The sequence below is a fragment of the Melospiza georgiana genome, chromosome 9, assembly GCF_028018845.1.
Source record: "Melospiza georgiana isolate bMelGeo1 chromosome 9, bMelGeo1.pri, whole genome shotgun sequence".
In the NCBI taxonomy this organism is placed as follows: Eukaryota; Metazoa; Chordata; class Aves; order Passeriformes; family Passerellidae; genus Melospiza; species Melospiza georgiana.
The window spans coordinates 12,645,708-12,660,882 of NC_080438.1; the positions used below are offsets into that span (position 1 = coordinate 12,645,708).

Sequence of the window (15,175 nt, forward strand, 5' to 3'; positions counted from 1 at the left end):
CAGCCAGCAAAGAGGCATGGAAGTTTCTTTGATACTGTTTAATGCTACCAAGTAGTAGTGTAATAAAATGCATAGTAATATGAAGATACCCAGTGTTCCTAAGAACTATCTTGATTTCATTATTCTTTGTTGTTTTCTCTTTTTTCTTTTAAATAATTTTACCCCTCTGAAAATGTTTAAATGAAAGCCAGCCTTCACTAAATTTTCTTCCTTTCATAATTTTTTCAATTGCAATGCATATTTTTCCCAGTTCAAAGCAGTATTTTTTTGCTTTTAAATGGGAGGAAAAATAGATTTTGACAGTTTAATAATATTTTATTGCTTTCACTCTAGATAGATAAGAACAGATGGCTGCCTTGAGGAGTAGTTAAGCTGTGTATGTGCTATATGAAAAGTAGATATTTTACAATTCAGTACCCTCCATAATAAGGAATGGTTTTTACATTCTGCATTTACCACTATTTGCTTCTTCTTCAGAGCTGTCTTCATATAAAAGTAATCTTATTTTGGTTAAAATAAAAGCAAATATGTTCATTAAAATTCAGAATTCCTCAGGGATAAGACTTACAGAAAGGAAAGACTGTTTTCAATATACAGCCTAAATCAACAGAATTGTTAAACCCCACAAATACTTTGTCTATGCCCTATATTCAGAAGACAGAACCGGTGAAAGGATTAGTCACTTCTCTTTGAAATCTCCACTATTTGTTTGAAACGGGATTAGAACTGTAGTTGTCAGAAAGTTGCTTGCTGCCCTGCTTGTGAAACACCTGAAGATAAGAACCCTCATCACAGAAATCATCATTCTAATTGGAATATCAGATTTTAAAGAGCACTGACTTTGAATGTACCTTGGATGGGCTGCAGCTCTTTTCATGCCCAGCTTTCACTGGTGTTGCAGCTTCATAAGCCAGGAGGAAAAGGTCTTTGCTTGAGGTGGATCCATCTCAATGGAAGCTTTAGGTGCTTGTGCCAGCTACAGCCCCAGCAAGCCACATGCAGACACCTCTGTTTGCAGATAGGGATGCATTCCAGATTTTGCTCCCTGACCTAAAACATTCAGATAAAATAAATTTCCTACTTTGGAGGACCATTAGTTAGCAGTAAAACCTGGCTCTTCTGAATACCATTTCGACGGTATAAGGTGAATATTTTCTCATTTGTCTTAGGGGAATATTGGATTGATCCTAACCAGGGCTGTTCTGGAGACTCCTTCAAAGTATACTGCAATTTCACAGCAGGTGGGGAAACTTGCATCTACCCAGATAAGAAATCTGAAGGAGTAAGTACCAATCTGTGTTTTCAGTTGGCTGCTGACAGTTACTATTATGCTGTTACAATGTTGAACTAAACAGGATAATTACACTGCCACATTTTCATGTATCTGTCTTTCTGATTACATTTACATTTACATATATCTGAATGGAGCAGTAAAATGGTACATAGAGTTAACAAATACCATTTTCAACTTCAGATAGGGAATCTGTGCACCTGCTTGCTAACATGTCAGTACATTTCAGAATGCAACACAGCTGAGCAGCCACTTACAGCAGATGATCTAGTATTTGTCACCTAAAAGCTAAACCTTCCTGTGTTTCCCTTGTGGGTTCATTTATATCTATTCATGCATTCCTATGCAAAGTAGATGTAAAGACTGTATAAACAGTGTCCTTATTCACTGTTATAGATTACATCTGCTGAGGCATATGGTATAGAGGAAGGCTTTCTGAAATCTTGCCTAAATGACAGCACTCCATTAGCATCAACACTGGTGAAAACTCATTTAGATACTTCACAGCAACAACTTATACCAGCAGCTTACCTGGCTCTTAACAGGTTACAACCATCTCCCTCAAACAGAACTAACTCTCTCTTGGATTCCATTTGAAGTCACTGATTTGAAGGCATGCTCTACAAGAAAAAGATTCCATTTCAGACCTTTAAAGTGGCTGAAATTTCAGAAGAACCATTCTGTATTATCTGGTGTGGTATTTGTCCCAAGTAATGTAAAACCTTCCTGTCTGTCAACATATGTTTTAAATACTTCTGTCTCTGATGTTTGACCTCACAGGTTAGAATTTCATCGTGGCCAAAGGAGAACCCAGGATCTTGGTTTAGTGAATTTAAACGAGGCAAACTTGTAAGTTGTCACTGCAATGTAACTGTATTCATAAATCAGTTCCATCTTTTCAGCCATCAGCAGATCACAGGGAATTTTACAAATATTTACATAATGAAAAGACCCCCAGCCCTTTTGCCCTAAATATCACAGCAGCTCTGTGGTCTCTTGCCCCTGGACAGCCAAAGCCTGGTCTGTACTGTCCCACAGTGCACAGCTGGTGGTGAGGATCTGGCCCCTGTCAGACACACCTTACCACCAAACCTTGGGAAAGCAGCTGGAGCACAGATCCCCCACCCCAGTCTAGGTTACTGGAAATATTCTGGGTATGCAGAGGTGAGGCTGCAGGCTGACTAACTTTATGATTAACTAAAAAGAGATTACCAAACAGATTCTGCTGCTTTACACTATAAGGCAGGAGTGATTCTCTCTTTTCCCAGTAGAACAAAACTTATATATGTAATTCTTCATCCTAAATATACTGCTACATCATGAAAATCTATTTACTGAGTCATAGCTGTATCGACCTTTAAAACTTCATAAAATGTTATGTGTTGGTTGATATTTTTATTAAGGGCAGTTATATGATTCTCTTTTGTCAACAATAATTTTGGTTTGCATTGTACCAAAGAAAACAGATAAATATGAATCTAACTTTTTATATTTTCCAGCTTTCCTATTTGGATGTTGAAGGCAATTCCATTAATATGGTCCAAATGACATTCCTTAAACTACTGAGTGCCTCTGCCAGACAAAATTTCACTTACAACTGTCACCAGTCTGTAGCCTGGCACGATGCACCCTCTGACAGCTATGACAAAGCACTAAGGTTCTTAGGATCCAATGATGAAGAAATGTCCTATGACAACAATCCTTACATCAAAGCTCTCCATGATGGCTGTGCAGTAAGTAGAGCTTCAAAGAGTCTTTACAAAACCAAGCTGTCATTTAAAGTGGAAATCAAACAAATCTATTTTTTCACAGCTTTCTTCTGCGACAAGCTTTGTAAACACTTCACTTGTCATATACTGTTTTTTAGTAGATTTTTAACCATAGTACACTGGTGCCATATTCAATTTTCACCTATGTACCAAAAAAGATATAACCACAAGCCAAGAAATTGAACAAACCTGGAACGGATGCGGGCTGTCAGCACCACTGTGTTGAAAGCAGACTATCTGCTACTGTGTACTTCCTTCCAGAATAAGGAAAGAACAGAAGCAAAATAGATAATGAAAGGAGGCAGCCTATAAGCAGAATATACTGATTCTAAAAATCAAGGTATACACAAAGAGAATAGTCATTGAATACAGCAAAAACTGTATCACATAAATCCTACGTATGTACCCAAACAGCGAATTAATTTCATAGTTTGATATGTGACTTTGTGTTTCCTTTTCTTCTTTTCTATATTCAAAGCCAAGTGAAGTTTGTGGCTCTTACTTTTCAGAATCCCCCTTTAAACTAAAAATCCCCAGAGGTGTCCAAGCATACATCAGCTCCCTGAGCTCTCCTCTTTCAGGGTCTCTGTGGGCATAGCAACTGTTACCACTTCTCAGAAATAGAACAGTCAAAAGAACAAGGGATGGTTGAAGCCTCATTAATTATTTTGGTGTTTGATATAGGAGCATTCTGAAAGCAGTTTCTGAGCAGTCAGAGATACAGAATTAGAGACCTGAAAGTGCCAGGATATACACCTGAGGCAGAGATGCAGCTCAGGTGGTGCAAAGCACCTCCCCTCAGCAGTGAAACTCTAAATTTACTGCTTCATGTCAGCCTTTCTGTGTGCCTTGTATTTCCATTTCACTTTTGTTATCCACAAAGATAAATGTAGAGCTCCAGAGAGAGCTGAAAGTTGCAGCTGTCACTAAATTGAGAACACTCAGGTCTGTCAGCTTGGATGCTCCTCTGAACTCCAAGACCCTGGTATAGCTGAAAGGGGTCTCAGCAGATATAAGAGACCATCTAAAGGAAGTGCTGACAGGTGATGTGATGGCTGGCTGAGTGATGAATGAGGAGCTAGAGAGCCTTCTTCAGGCACCAAGGGTGTGCCTTCAAAGCTGGCTTCCAAGTGCAGCACTTGGCAGTCCTGTCAGAATATTACTTTCTTCTTAGTTGCTGTAATAGGTTGTGAGCCTGTTACAGTATTTCTTCTTAGAAGTGTATCTTCTCTGTTTCAGAACTAATTTGTGATTTTTTTTCCACAGGAAATATGTGTACTGCTGTGGCAATATTATTGTTTATTAGATAGTATAGACATGAACTATAGAATTCTCTAAAAAACATGGAATATCTTAAATTATTTTTCTTTTGTAGGCCTACTTTAATAAGTAAAAAAATCTTTGGTTCATCCTCCAACTAAAATCAAATCAGTCCATGTCACATTTTTAGAATTAAATCATAAGAAAATATAAGATTTAGGGTTTGCAATATCTGGTGCATGTCAGGGCAATAATTTCAAAATTCTACGCTTCAGAGATAAAATATGAAGATCGACAGCATGTTAAATGCTCAGAGGTATAACAGTTTGGGTTTTCTTCTTCTCTTTCTTAACAGTCAAGAAAGGGCTATGCAAAGACGGTGCTGGAAATCAACACTCCCAAAATAGACCAAGTGCCCATAGTTGATGTGATGATCAATGACTTTGGTGATCAGAACCAGAAGTTTGGATTTGAGGTCGGTCCTGTCTGCTTCCTTGGTTAAGCTTAAGACAAAATCAGATCAACACAAATGTTGCACTTTGGTGCTACCAACCCACTTCATGCCACATGCAAGTTTTGAGTAAGGATGGCATAGAAAATGTCTTGCTGTGTATGTATGTCTTATTTAGAAAGTAATCATTGCCCTTGTAGGGCCAGAATCACATGACTTAAACTTATTTTGCAAAGATGCTGTGGCACAGACAGACAACATAGGGCTCACTTCAGGAACACCCCCTTTGGATTCCTCTGGTGCTGTAAAAAACCAACGACAATGGTGCTCCTTCCATTACAACAAAGAGGTGTTTAGAGAGTGTTTAATATAAACTGTAATTATTCTATGTACAGTACTATACTGTGATTTCTCTGTCCACTTCCGAAACTTGCATGTGTCTCTGAATTGCATCTGGCTCTTATTTTACAATTACAAACTACATTGTCAATACTGTGTATGTATTCTGAAAAAAATAAAACTGTAATTGCCAGTGAAGCCAATTCCATTTCTGATTAATAATAAAATCCCTTTGTATATATTGTTGTTGAAGAGCTTTGTTATTTGAAGTCGCCAGTAAAATTAAGGTGGCAAAACTGGAAGAGCTTGAGCAGCACACTCAAACAACTCCTTTCTGCTGAGTCTGTGACAATGAATTTAGATGATGAAATGAAAGCACTTTCAAAGGTGCTGTGTTCCATGGTGCTATACCTCAGACTTTTTCTTTTCTATTCTAATTCCATAATTTCATAAGATAACTGTATATACCTAAAATAAACAAGTTTATATTTTTGGGTGGGGAAAACATGTAAGAAAAAAAGCAAACTTGTGTGTTAGAGAACTGTTTAAAATCTGTGAAATAAATTAGTCATATAGCTTTCCTTTTTTTTTTTGTTTTAATCTCATCTGGATTTGTTTCCATTGTGCTTATTTGGGCTACATAAATATAAAACTGGATTTGAAACAGTTATTTATGGATTTTGCAGTGTTTATTTAGATGTTTGTGTAAGCAATGATGGATGTTTGCTTCCTGAACTGGATACTAAAGATTTCACAGAATAGTCTATACAATTTGCCTGTCCCATTAATATGAATTAATTAATATGAATTTTTCTTCCTGTTACTCCACCTGAAGGCCAGGGATGCAATATGTCTAGGTCATGTGATTCTACACAGTTGCTAAGCAACACAGGAGGGACTGCTTCCTAAAGAGCTGTCTCTGACCCAAACTCTTACAATTCACTGTTCAAAGCTCACCAAAAAACGTGATGGTTTGGCCTTCCCTCTGAACATTTTATTCAGGTAGTTGGAAGTAGAAATTACATTTTAGCTTTACAACATAAATCCTTTTGTAATTATTTTTCATAATATATGTAAGACTTGAAAAGAAATGTTTGTTTCTATTTCTTATAAATTGTTAAATTAAATAGTACTAGTTTCTGCTGGCTCGTTTCCAACTGGTATTTTCTTATGCACGTTTATACATGTAAAAGTGAGATTCCAAAAGTCAACTTCTTGCTGTTCATATTTTCTTTTATTTTTGAACCAAAGTTTGTAACTGTCACCTCAAAGAGGGAAATACAAATTTTATTAATAAAATCAAGTCTTGTTTATCTGGATTGGTCATTCTCTTGTTTCAATGTCCAAAATGCACCCACTGTCATTACTTTAACTTTATTCTGCTTCCAGACCAATCCAGGCTTGAAAAAAGGAATGTTACTACATGTCCTGGCAAGCACTGGGCAACAGCACTGGGAAGGGAAGTGTTAACAGAGAATGTGCTGATCTGGCCATTGGCAGCAGGGATAAGTTCATATGTGGTTGGTATGGATTTATAGCTCCAGCAGTCCAGCCAATACCATCAAACACAAGACAGGAACCTGATACTCCTTCCCAGCCACTCACAACCTACAGTGACTGTCCATTCCTCAGTCCTGTGCTTATCCTTGTAGGACTCCATTGGGTAGGGAAATTCCCCTATTTATTAATAGGGAATGGAAGACAAGAATGAGACCAAGACTTGGAAAGTAGTGGAACACAAAATGTCCAGCACCTTGTTTTAGACTGTAGAACCAGAACCAGCAATGGGTTCAATGACATGACAAATGCCCCCTTCTCCAAAGAACCTTATCTCTTTTTCACCTGCTACCTGTTCTTCATGAACTCTGGCTATGTTTAAGTAAGATGTGAAGGCAGCTGCATTAAGTTTGGCAGAGAAGCAGCCACTTTTTCCTGCTCAGGGGGGCTGGGCTAAGTTAGGAGCTGACCTGTTCAAGCCTATCTAAAAGAAACCTCCTTGTCTGAGTGCTTCAGGGTAACAAATAAAGACGGTTGTGGCTTGGCAGAGTCAGGGTTAGTCTGCAGCAGAATGTTGTTTCTAAGAATGCAATGATGTATTCAAGCAGCCAAATGAAACCAGATCTTCTCCAGAATTAGTCCAAGCATCTTGCCAAGGTTTCTGTCAGCAACATCACAAAGGAGGAAATGAACATGAGTTTTCTACTCTTTTCAGCAAGGACCCATCTGGTTTTTAACATTCTTTAATATTTCTTTAGGCCTTAACCACTTACTAGTTATCCTTTTCATGAAAGCATCTCACCATTATCTAGCTTCTCTTTGTCCATTCTCTTTTGCAATCTGCTATTAAACAGAGATTGTGGTTGTGTTGCATTGAAATGGGAGTAACTCAGCACATGGCAAACCAAGGCAAAAAAATACTCCAGACTGAGGCCATGTTCTGTCCAGAATTACATGGACATACAAGAGAGACTTAAATTACAAGCTATGACTGGAGTGGCAGAAACTGCTCTGTGAGCATGAGTGGAGTTTCTTTGCCTCTCTCTCTTCCAGGATAGAGCAGTATCAACTCACCATGACCGGCACATCTCTTGGAAAACTTCATAAAATGCAATGAAGATATTTTTTCCTATTCCATGTGAGAGCCATTATGGCTAACATCAACAGTCACCTTGTGACACAAAAAGCTACAAAGCTTCAAAAAATAAGTGAGGTCCTTAAGATTCTTCCCCTTGGAAACAGCTTTGTTAATTTTAAAATTAATCTTCACATGCTAATGGCTGGAAGGAGAAGCCTTAATAGCCACTGGTTTTCTATTGCAAATACACTCATTTTTCTGTGAAAGAACATCTTCTATTGTAGATGCACCAAAAAAAAAAGAAAATTACAAAGACAGGATATTAAATGTCACATCTATTATATTTACCTGGAAACGTGTCTTTTTTGTGTTCCTTTGGAAAGCACATAAATTATCAGAGGCTCATTGTTAGTTCAGTGAAAAGCAATGCCAAGATTATTGCCAAGGAGTAGATTACTCTAAAGCTATTTATACATTTTGTTTTCAATAAAAACATTAAAGATTAATACAGCGAGGAAGGCTGCAAGCTTACAGATATTCCAACGCTCTGCTCTAGCCAAAATTGGCCTTGTTTCTTTCTCAGCTCTTTGAATGAAGGCTCTGTTCTAATGAGAGAGAATGCAGCCAAAGCCCACAATGGACATGTTTTGTCTAGGTTGTCCAGGGAGCTTTGGCAGACCTTGACTTTGTTTCCAATATCTCAAGGGGGGGAAAAGTGATCTCCACCAAAACACACCTAATTTCACTAAAACAGACAAGAATTGTTACAAGCCTCAGCAGTGGGACTGGGATCTAAGCGCCTCCTCTGCTCCCTATTATAATCTAAAAAAATTGGATTTTTTAACATCAAAAAGGCAACGTAGCTAAATCTTGCTGAAGCATGAAAGAACTCCAGCTTGCAATGTGATTAAAATGTGGATGAAAATTAAAAATTCAGTCCATCCAATAAGATCCTGGACAGAAACCAAATTAATTCTCTTCTAGCCGCAGAAGTTCTCTAAACTGGATCTTCTGTTGTGTTTTCAATGGTTAATTAAAAGAACCTTTCTGAGTTCACAGGACTGGGACAAGGCTGCCCCACAAGGTCACCTAAATAATCATGAATGAGCACAGCAGCTTCACACTCAGCTCCCCTCTCACCAGAAATATTTCACAGCCAGAGATCTTGCATATGGCCTTAGCCCCTGTGGGCTGCAGCACTGCAAGGCCAGTGAGTCTCAGAGGCCCAGTCTGAAAGCTCTGAAGTTCCTCAGCACAAGTAAAAAGTGAACGTAGCTACAGCAGAGCCATAAAGCTGAGTTTTTAAATTAAAAATTTTAACTAAATGAGGAGACTCAGGATGTGACTAACAAAATAAAAACATTACACTATAATTGTTGTTTCTGAAATGGAAATACTGGTTTCTTCTTTATTAGTTTACTGAGAATGTTACTCAGAAAGGCCACAAAAGTCAGCCAGGGTATATCATGGAGCTGCTTGACTTCTAGAGCAGGTCCTCCTCATTACAGTAGGAAAGTATATTAATTGGAATGAGAGGTGGAAAGATTTAGAATGAAGTTGTTTTTATAGACATAAAAGTTTTTTCTGTCAAATATTAACTGAAAAAAAAAAAGGTAAGGTTTTATATCCTATCCTTACAGTCTCTCGAGCCTGGGCCTCTTTTTTGTTACAATATCATTTCAATGGCAGCTCAGGTGAAAAAGTAGCTGTGCTTTGTGGTGCTGGTGCCCAAATCAGCTCACAAAATAACATAGCACAATGTCAGGGCTCAGGTTCTGGAAAATGCATTAAAAGATAATCTTCCTAACATTTGCTATTCAGTAACTTTCTGATTTGGATGTATGGGGATCACTTATCCCTTTGTCATTCCTCAGAAGGATTTTAGAAATATCCACTTTGCTCTAAGCCTGCAGAGTTTTTCAGTGCACAGATATTAAGATCAAAGTTGTTTACTGTCAGAAAGAGCCAAAAATGGAATTTTAATTTGTGAAAACTTTCCACAGCACTCCAAATTCTGAAAAGAAGAAAGAACATTTCACCTTCCTTCTCCCCCTTTTTTAATTGTGCTGTTTCCATTTGAAATAATGAGATGTTTTTTGTCCAAACTCATTGAAAGTATTTGATTGATAGGAAGAAGTCCAATCTTGGTACCCTCACCAAGATTGTTTTCCCATGTGCTGGGAGACAAGAGCTGAGTACTATACTAGCAGTGGAATAAAGACACTTTTAGAAGTGAAAGGCACAATAAAATAGTTCTCAATGTATCACAGAAAGGAGGAAAATGTAGTAGGGGAGGAAAGAGGAAATAAGAAAGCAGGGGGAAATGTGTGGGAAAAGAATGATGGGAGAACTTGCTTCCCTCAACACAGGGCAGGAGGGTGAGAAATCCTTCTGGGCAGTCTGGGAGCATCCCATGTGACTGCTGGAACTGCAGGGCTCAGCTTTGTTTCTCACAGTCAGTGCAAAGGCAGGGTGCACTGGCCCCATAGTTAGGAGGCAGCAGTAAAACTGGTTTATAAAAAATATACCTAAAGAGCAGCCAAGATTGTAAGGCTGTGTGGGAAACACCTGGAGCACAGCCTGCAGCAACATCCCTGTGCCTCTCCCTCCCCTCCCTTCCCACACTCACCTCTCTCTCAGACACTCCTGACACTGCCTCCTCTGCAGCATCTCTGCTCTTTGGAGCAGCCACATTTTGCTGGGGCACTGGAAAGCACAGGAGATCTGAAAAGGGAGATGGGAAATTTAACTTCTAAGGTGAAAAGAGAATGGATGATGGGGGAGGTGAGCAGGCTCAGAAATCATAATACACCCACACTAACATACTCCCAGACTCATAAAATATAAAGCCTGTCTGGACCATCCAGATTAGGAACAGGCAATGTCTGTGTCCTTTTCCTACCACAGAGAAACACAGAGACCAGGCAGCACTGAGGGCTGTCTCTGAAAGGAAAGTCAGATAAAAACAATGAGGAGATCAACTCACACTGCTGACCCTTTGAAACCTTACTCTGCACTTTAAAATGGACCTATTTCATTTTCTGAACACATTGACCTCAAACCAAAACCACAGTATTTTGAGGAACCACATTTGAACTAGCATCATATCTTCCCATGAAAATATTCCTGATAAAAGCAATAAAAAATTAAAAATGGACAGTCTGCATGAACTGAGGATACCTGAAAATGTTCCTGATTAAATGATTCTTGATTATTTCAATGCATTATGCAGTTTTGCATGTGTGCATTCATTTCTCATGTTTTGCATAATCTTTCTGATGACTGTATGCACAAGTGTACCATGTAGAAACAGCGGTGAGCCAATGTGGTTACTCATTAAACTTAATGAGAAGGTTAGAATTATCTACTATAAAACCAAGATGAAAGCAAAATCACAAATTTAAAAGCTAACTAAAGGCTGAAACATCTGCAAGTACAGTTAGTTAACACCCTCTTAACATGCAGAACAATAAATACACCATATACATATACAGCAAATTTGGATTACCCAAGTGTAACTCAGCTGTGATGGTGTATGAAATGATACATTTAACTCTAATCAGACACATAACTCAGAGGAAGCAAAACCACAAAATACTTAAGGGCTGTCTTGCAACACTTTTTTCTTTTGATAGCCAGATAGTATTCTGCCCTTTTCTGTTTAAACACAATCAAGGAAGGCAGAGTTTGATGTGTGCCTCCAGATCTCTGTAAATAAATGTAGGGTGACTCCTATACACAGGGGTCAGGGCTGTAACCATACAGTAAAAACCAGAAAGGGATGAAGCCCAGGGCCTGTGAACAATGTATGTGTGACAAAGGAGAGTTACAAAGTACAGCAAGGGATCATAAAACCATAGGGTATCCTGAGTTCAGAAGGACACACATGGATCATCGAAGTGCAGCTCTGTCCATCACAAGGATCATCGAAGTCCAGCAGGCCATGACCAAGAGTCACACCATCTGCCTGAGGGCATTGTCCAAGCACTTCTTGAACTATGCCATGCTTGGTGCTGTGACCTTGGGGAGCCTGTTCCAGTGTCCAAACACCCTCTGGGGGAAAACCTTTGCCTAATATCCAACCTGAGCCTCTTCTCAGCTCCACATGAGTTACCTGAGAGAGAGATCAGTGGTCACCAGAGAGAGATCAGTGCCTGTCCCTCCGTTTCTGCCTGTGAGGAAGTTGTGAACTGCCCTGAGGTCTCGCCTGTGTCTCTTCCATATTTACCAAGCCAAGGGACCTCAGCTGCTCCTGATATGGCTTCCCCTCAAGGCCCTTCACTGTCTTGGTATCTCTCCAATAGGTTTAAATCTTTCTTCTATTGTAGCACCCAAAACTGCACTCAAGGTAATACTTACAGTTTAGTACTCCAGGAATTACTCAAAAGCCCTTCTTTAACAGGAGGCCTTAAGGACATTTTTAGATGTTTGTTCTGACTAAAACTCCCTGAAGAGTCCTGGGTTTGGCACTCCCAGGGGCAGCCCCCAGGTGACCACTCAGGGCCTGTGGGCCCAGCCTGATGGGGGCTGTGCTCTGATTCCAAAGCCCAAGAGGTGACTTTGAGCCCATGTGTGTGTCTAAAGACACACTCCTCCACTTACCCCTAGATGAAATCCAGTGTTATCTTTTTGTCAGGAATTTTCCTCCCACCAATTCTCATTTCTCCTAAAAGCATCATATTCAAAATGTACCATTCCCAGCACCCAGAGTTTTATGCATGTGAAAAGAGGTAAATTCACATTCAGTTGTTACCTCTTCAAAGGCATAATTAAGGTAAAAAAACCCACCCCACCAAATACAAAGGTTGCCCTCTCCTCCTCGGAACCTGTGCATGTGCTCTGACTCCCTGCCCATGGCACTCTGACCTTCCTCCCTGTCAGGCAAAACACTTCCCTTGAGTTAGCACCACTCTGGGGTCATCCTCTCCAGAGCTTGGTGTCTGCAACCTGAGCTGAGAGACCTTTTCAGAGTGAAGGAACACGAAGGGCTTGTTTTCTTTACCCAGGTATTTCTGTGGTAGAATGGGCTGCAAAACCTGAGTTGCTGTGAGAATTCAAACAGCAGGCATGCAAAGGCAATATTTAAACAGCTCTATAAATGAGCTAGGGATGTGTGTCATTGGTTTTGAAGCACTATCTAAAGTTTTTTTGCTGAAAACACTTCTGTTGAGACATGAGTCATATTAAGCAGCTTTGTGGCAGATACGGTAGCTCCTCTTTCATGCAATCTCTTTCTCTGAAAGCTTTGATTGAGAACTAAGCCACATTAAGGGTTTAGTGGTTGAGCCTGGAAGCTTCCTTCAGTAAACTCCTTCCTGAATTAATTGCTGCTGGAGCTTATCACCCATAATAACATTTTCAGAATCTTTCCCCTATTATCTTCCTCTGTCAGGTTAAATTCACCTTTTTGATGTGACACACAATAAATACTGTAAAAAAGGAACAAAAATTTCACTGCTCAATAGGGAGATGCAGCACAGAGTGTTAGTGTCCACAGGACTGCTTTTGCACTTGGTGAAATATGAAAGATATTTCAGCAGAATTTTAAGATAAACAGCTGAAAATAAAGAATTCCCTTCTCCACAGTCCGTCACCTTTAAGGACTATGGCAAGGATTCCACTACAGTCACAGCTTTAGGATGTTTCTGTGCAACATGTACAAAAATATGAGAGACCTGCAGAAGTCTTACACAGACAAGCATTAAATTATCAGTTGTGGTTTAGGTTGGGCTCTCCTCCCCTGGTTCTCCTTAGCTGTGAATTGTCTTAGGCTGAAGGTATCCCTTAGAAACAAATGGAATGATAAGTCTTGCTCAAGTACTCAGCTGCCAGGCAGGCAGGTGAAGACTGCAAGTTAAAGCACTCCTGGGCAGGCAGAACTCCAGGCCATGGTAAATTCTTAAATTAACAAAGGTGCAAACCATGCAGTTTCCCTTGCTATGCACTGCTCCTAAGGGGATTGCAAAAAAAGGTCTTACCTTTAATGAGCTAGGATCCAGTTATGCAGGAAATGCAAAGACACATTTTAAATACCTAGGGATGAAGGGAGAGAAAGGTTAAGACAGACTTGATCTGTATCCCATCTGAAAATAAATACAAATTCTCTCTCTGGCAGATGCTTTTAGAACACTTGGAAAAAACCATACCCACAAAAATTATTTTTCTCTAATGCTTTCATGAAAATACTAATGAAATTTTTAAAAAAATTGCTTGAGCTGTAAATATAGATGATGAATCTTACAGGTGTCCAAAACTTTTAAAGCAAATCAAGATAAACTTTTTCAGTAGGCTCAGACTTCCTGTACATAGGTGTAATACATTTCATTTTTCAACTTCTTAAAAGCTTTTATATGACGTTTGGACAGAAATAGTCCTTTAGTCAATACATGCATGCTAGTATAAAACATACAAAATATACTTTATTAGAAGTTACTTACACAAATCTAAGTTTATATAAAGATTAAAATATATTCACTCTTCACTGTGGTGAACTCAACCACTTATAAATACCCTTGGTCTAATTTCACAGAACTTCCATGTTTTGTGATGCTATCAAACCAGGACTGCAGAGAGCTGAAGGCTGATACCAGGTTAAGTGAAAGGGAATCAGAGCCACTCTGTTTTTCTGACAGCCATTATGGTAATGTGATCAGTACCTTGACAGATGCTAAGAAGAATAATTTTGCTGATTGACTTTTCTTCAAACCTAAGGCTGTGGGCAATCAAAGAAAATATGAACATCTGGCTGAGCTTTTGATTGCCATGCTCACTGATATAGTGCACCCAAATAAGCAACAATTAGTACAGCTTGTGTCAAAAGACCCATCAGTTAATTCAAATTAAGTCAGGAAAATTGAATCCAATTGGTATTCATGCATATTTGTATGCAAAGTTTAAATAAGATTCTTCTGCATTACATTATCCTTTATTTACAAGGGAAAAACATGCAAAGTTTTATGGTTTAAGCAAATATCTTCAAAAGCCTTCTGACTTCTTAAAGCCAAACTGCTGGGAAAATTCTGTGTACTTTAAAAGGACATATTTAGTCTAATAAACATAAAAATGTGGTGGCTTTCTCAAGTTCATATTCCTCATTTCTTAAAAAATGTCACAAATTTGGACAAGTTATTCATTTTGTCAGTAGTAATTAGAGTAATGCAGAACTGATACATGGCTAAATTTATTAACTAAGATGGTGGCCAAGATAGTTACAGACTCTAGTAAGAAAGAAAAATCTGAAAGCTGAAGATTAATTTCCTCATGTTTTTGCTTGATTCTGAGTGTAAAACCCTGGGAATATGTACTTTCTTTTTTTAAAAAAATAGCTTTCCTGTTGGGACTCTATTTATGGTAACAGTAAATTAGGTTGCATGAGAACCTGAGATTAAAACTAATCAAAGGCAAAAGACAAGTTTTGTGCCTAATTTTTTAAAAAGAGAAATTTAGGAAAAAAAATTAATTTGATTTTTATTTAATTCTTGCTCCTTGCA

At 38.7% G+C, this 15,175-nt stretch overlaps 1 protein-coding gene and 1 long non-coding RNA gene across 4 annotated transcripts in view; one reads left to right on the forward strand and one right to left on the reverse strand.

Moving 5' to 3' along the window:
• COL11A1 (collagen type XI alpha 1 chain) overlaps positions 1-6,426 on the forward strand; it is a 125,050-nt gene extending 118,624 nt beyond the window's left edge. For all 3 annotated transcript variants that reach the window (XM_058029854.1, XM_058029856.1, XM_058029855.1), the window contains 4 exons: positions 1,170-1,282; positions 2,072-2,140; positions 2,791-3,024; positions 4,676-6,426. In XM_058029854.1, the coding sequence (XP_057885837.1) occupies positions 1,170-1,282; positions 2,072-2,140; positions 2,791-3,024; positions 4,676-4,822 (563 nt within the window). In that variant the 3' untranslated portion in view covers positions 4,823-6,426. The remainder of the gene's footprint in view (positions 1-1,169; positions 1,283-2,071; positions 2,141-2,790; positions 3,025-4,675) is intronic.
• LOC131086713 (uncharacterized) lies at positions 871-13,739 on the reverse strand. Its single transcript, XR_009114785.1, has 4 exons — positions 13,664-13,739; positions 10,315-10,409; positions 1,823-1,911; positions 871-1,050 (listed from the first exon to the last, which is right to left on the reverse strand). It is a non-coding gene; the product is annotated as an uncharacterized LOC131086713 (long non-coding RNA).
• Between the last annotated feature and the right edge of the window lie 1,436 nt (positions 13,740-15,175).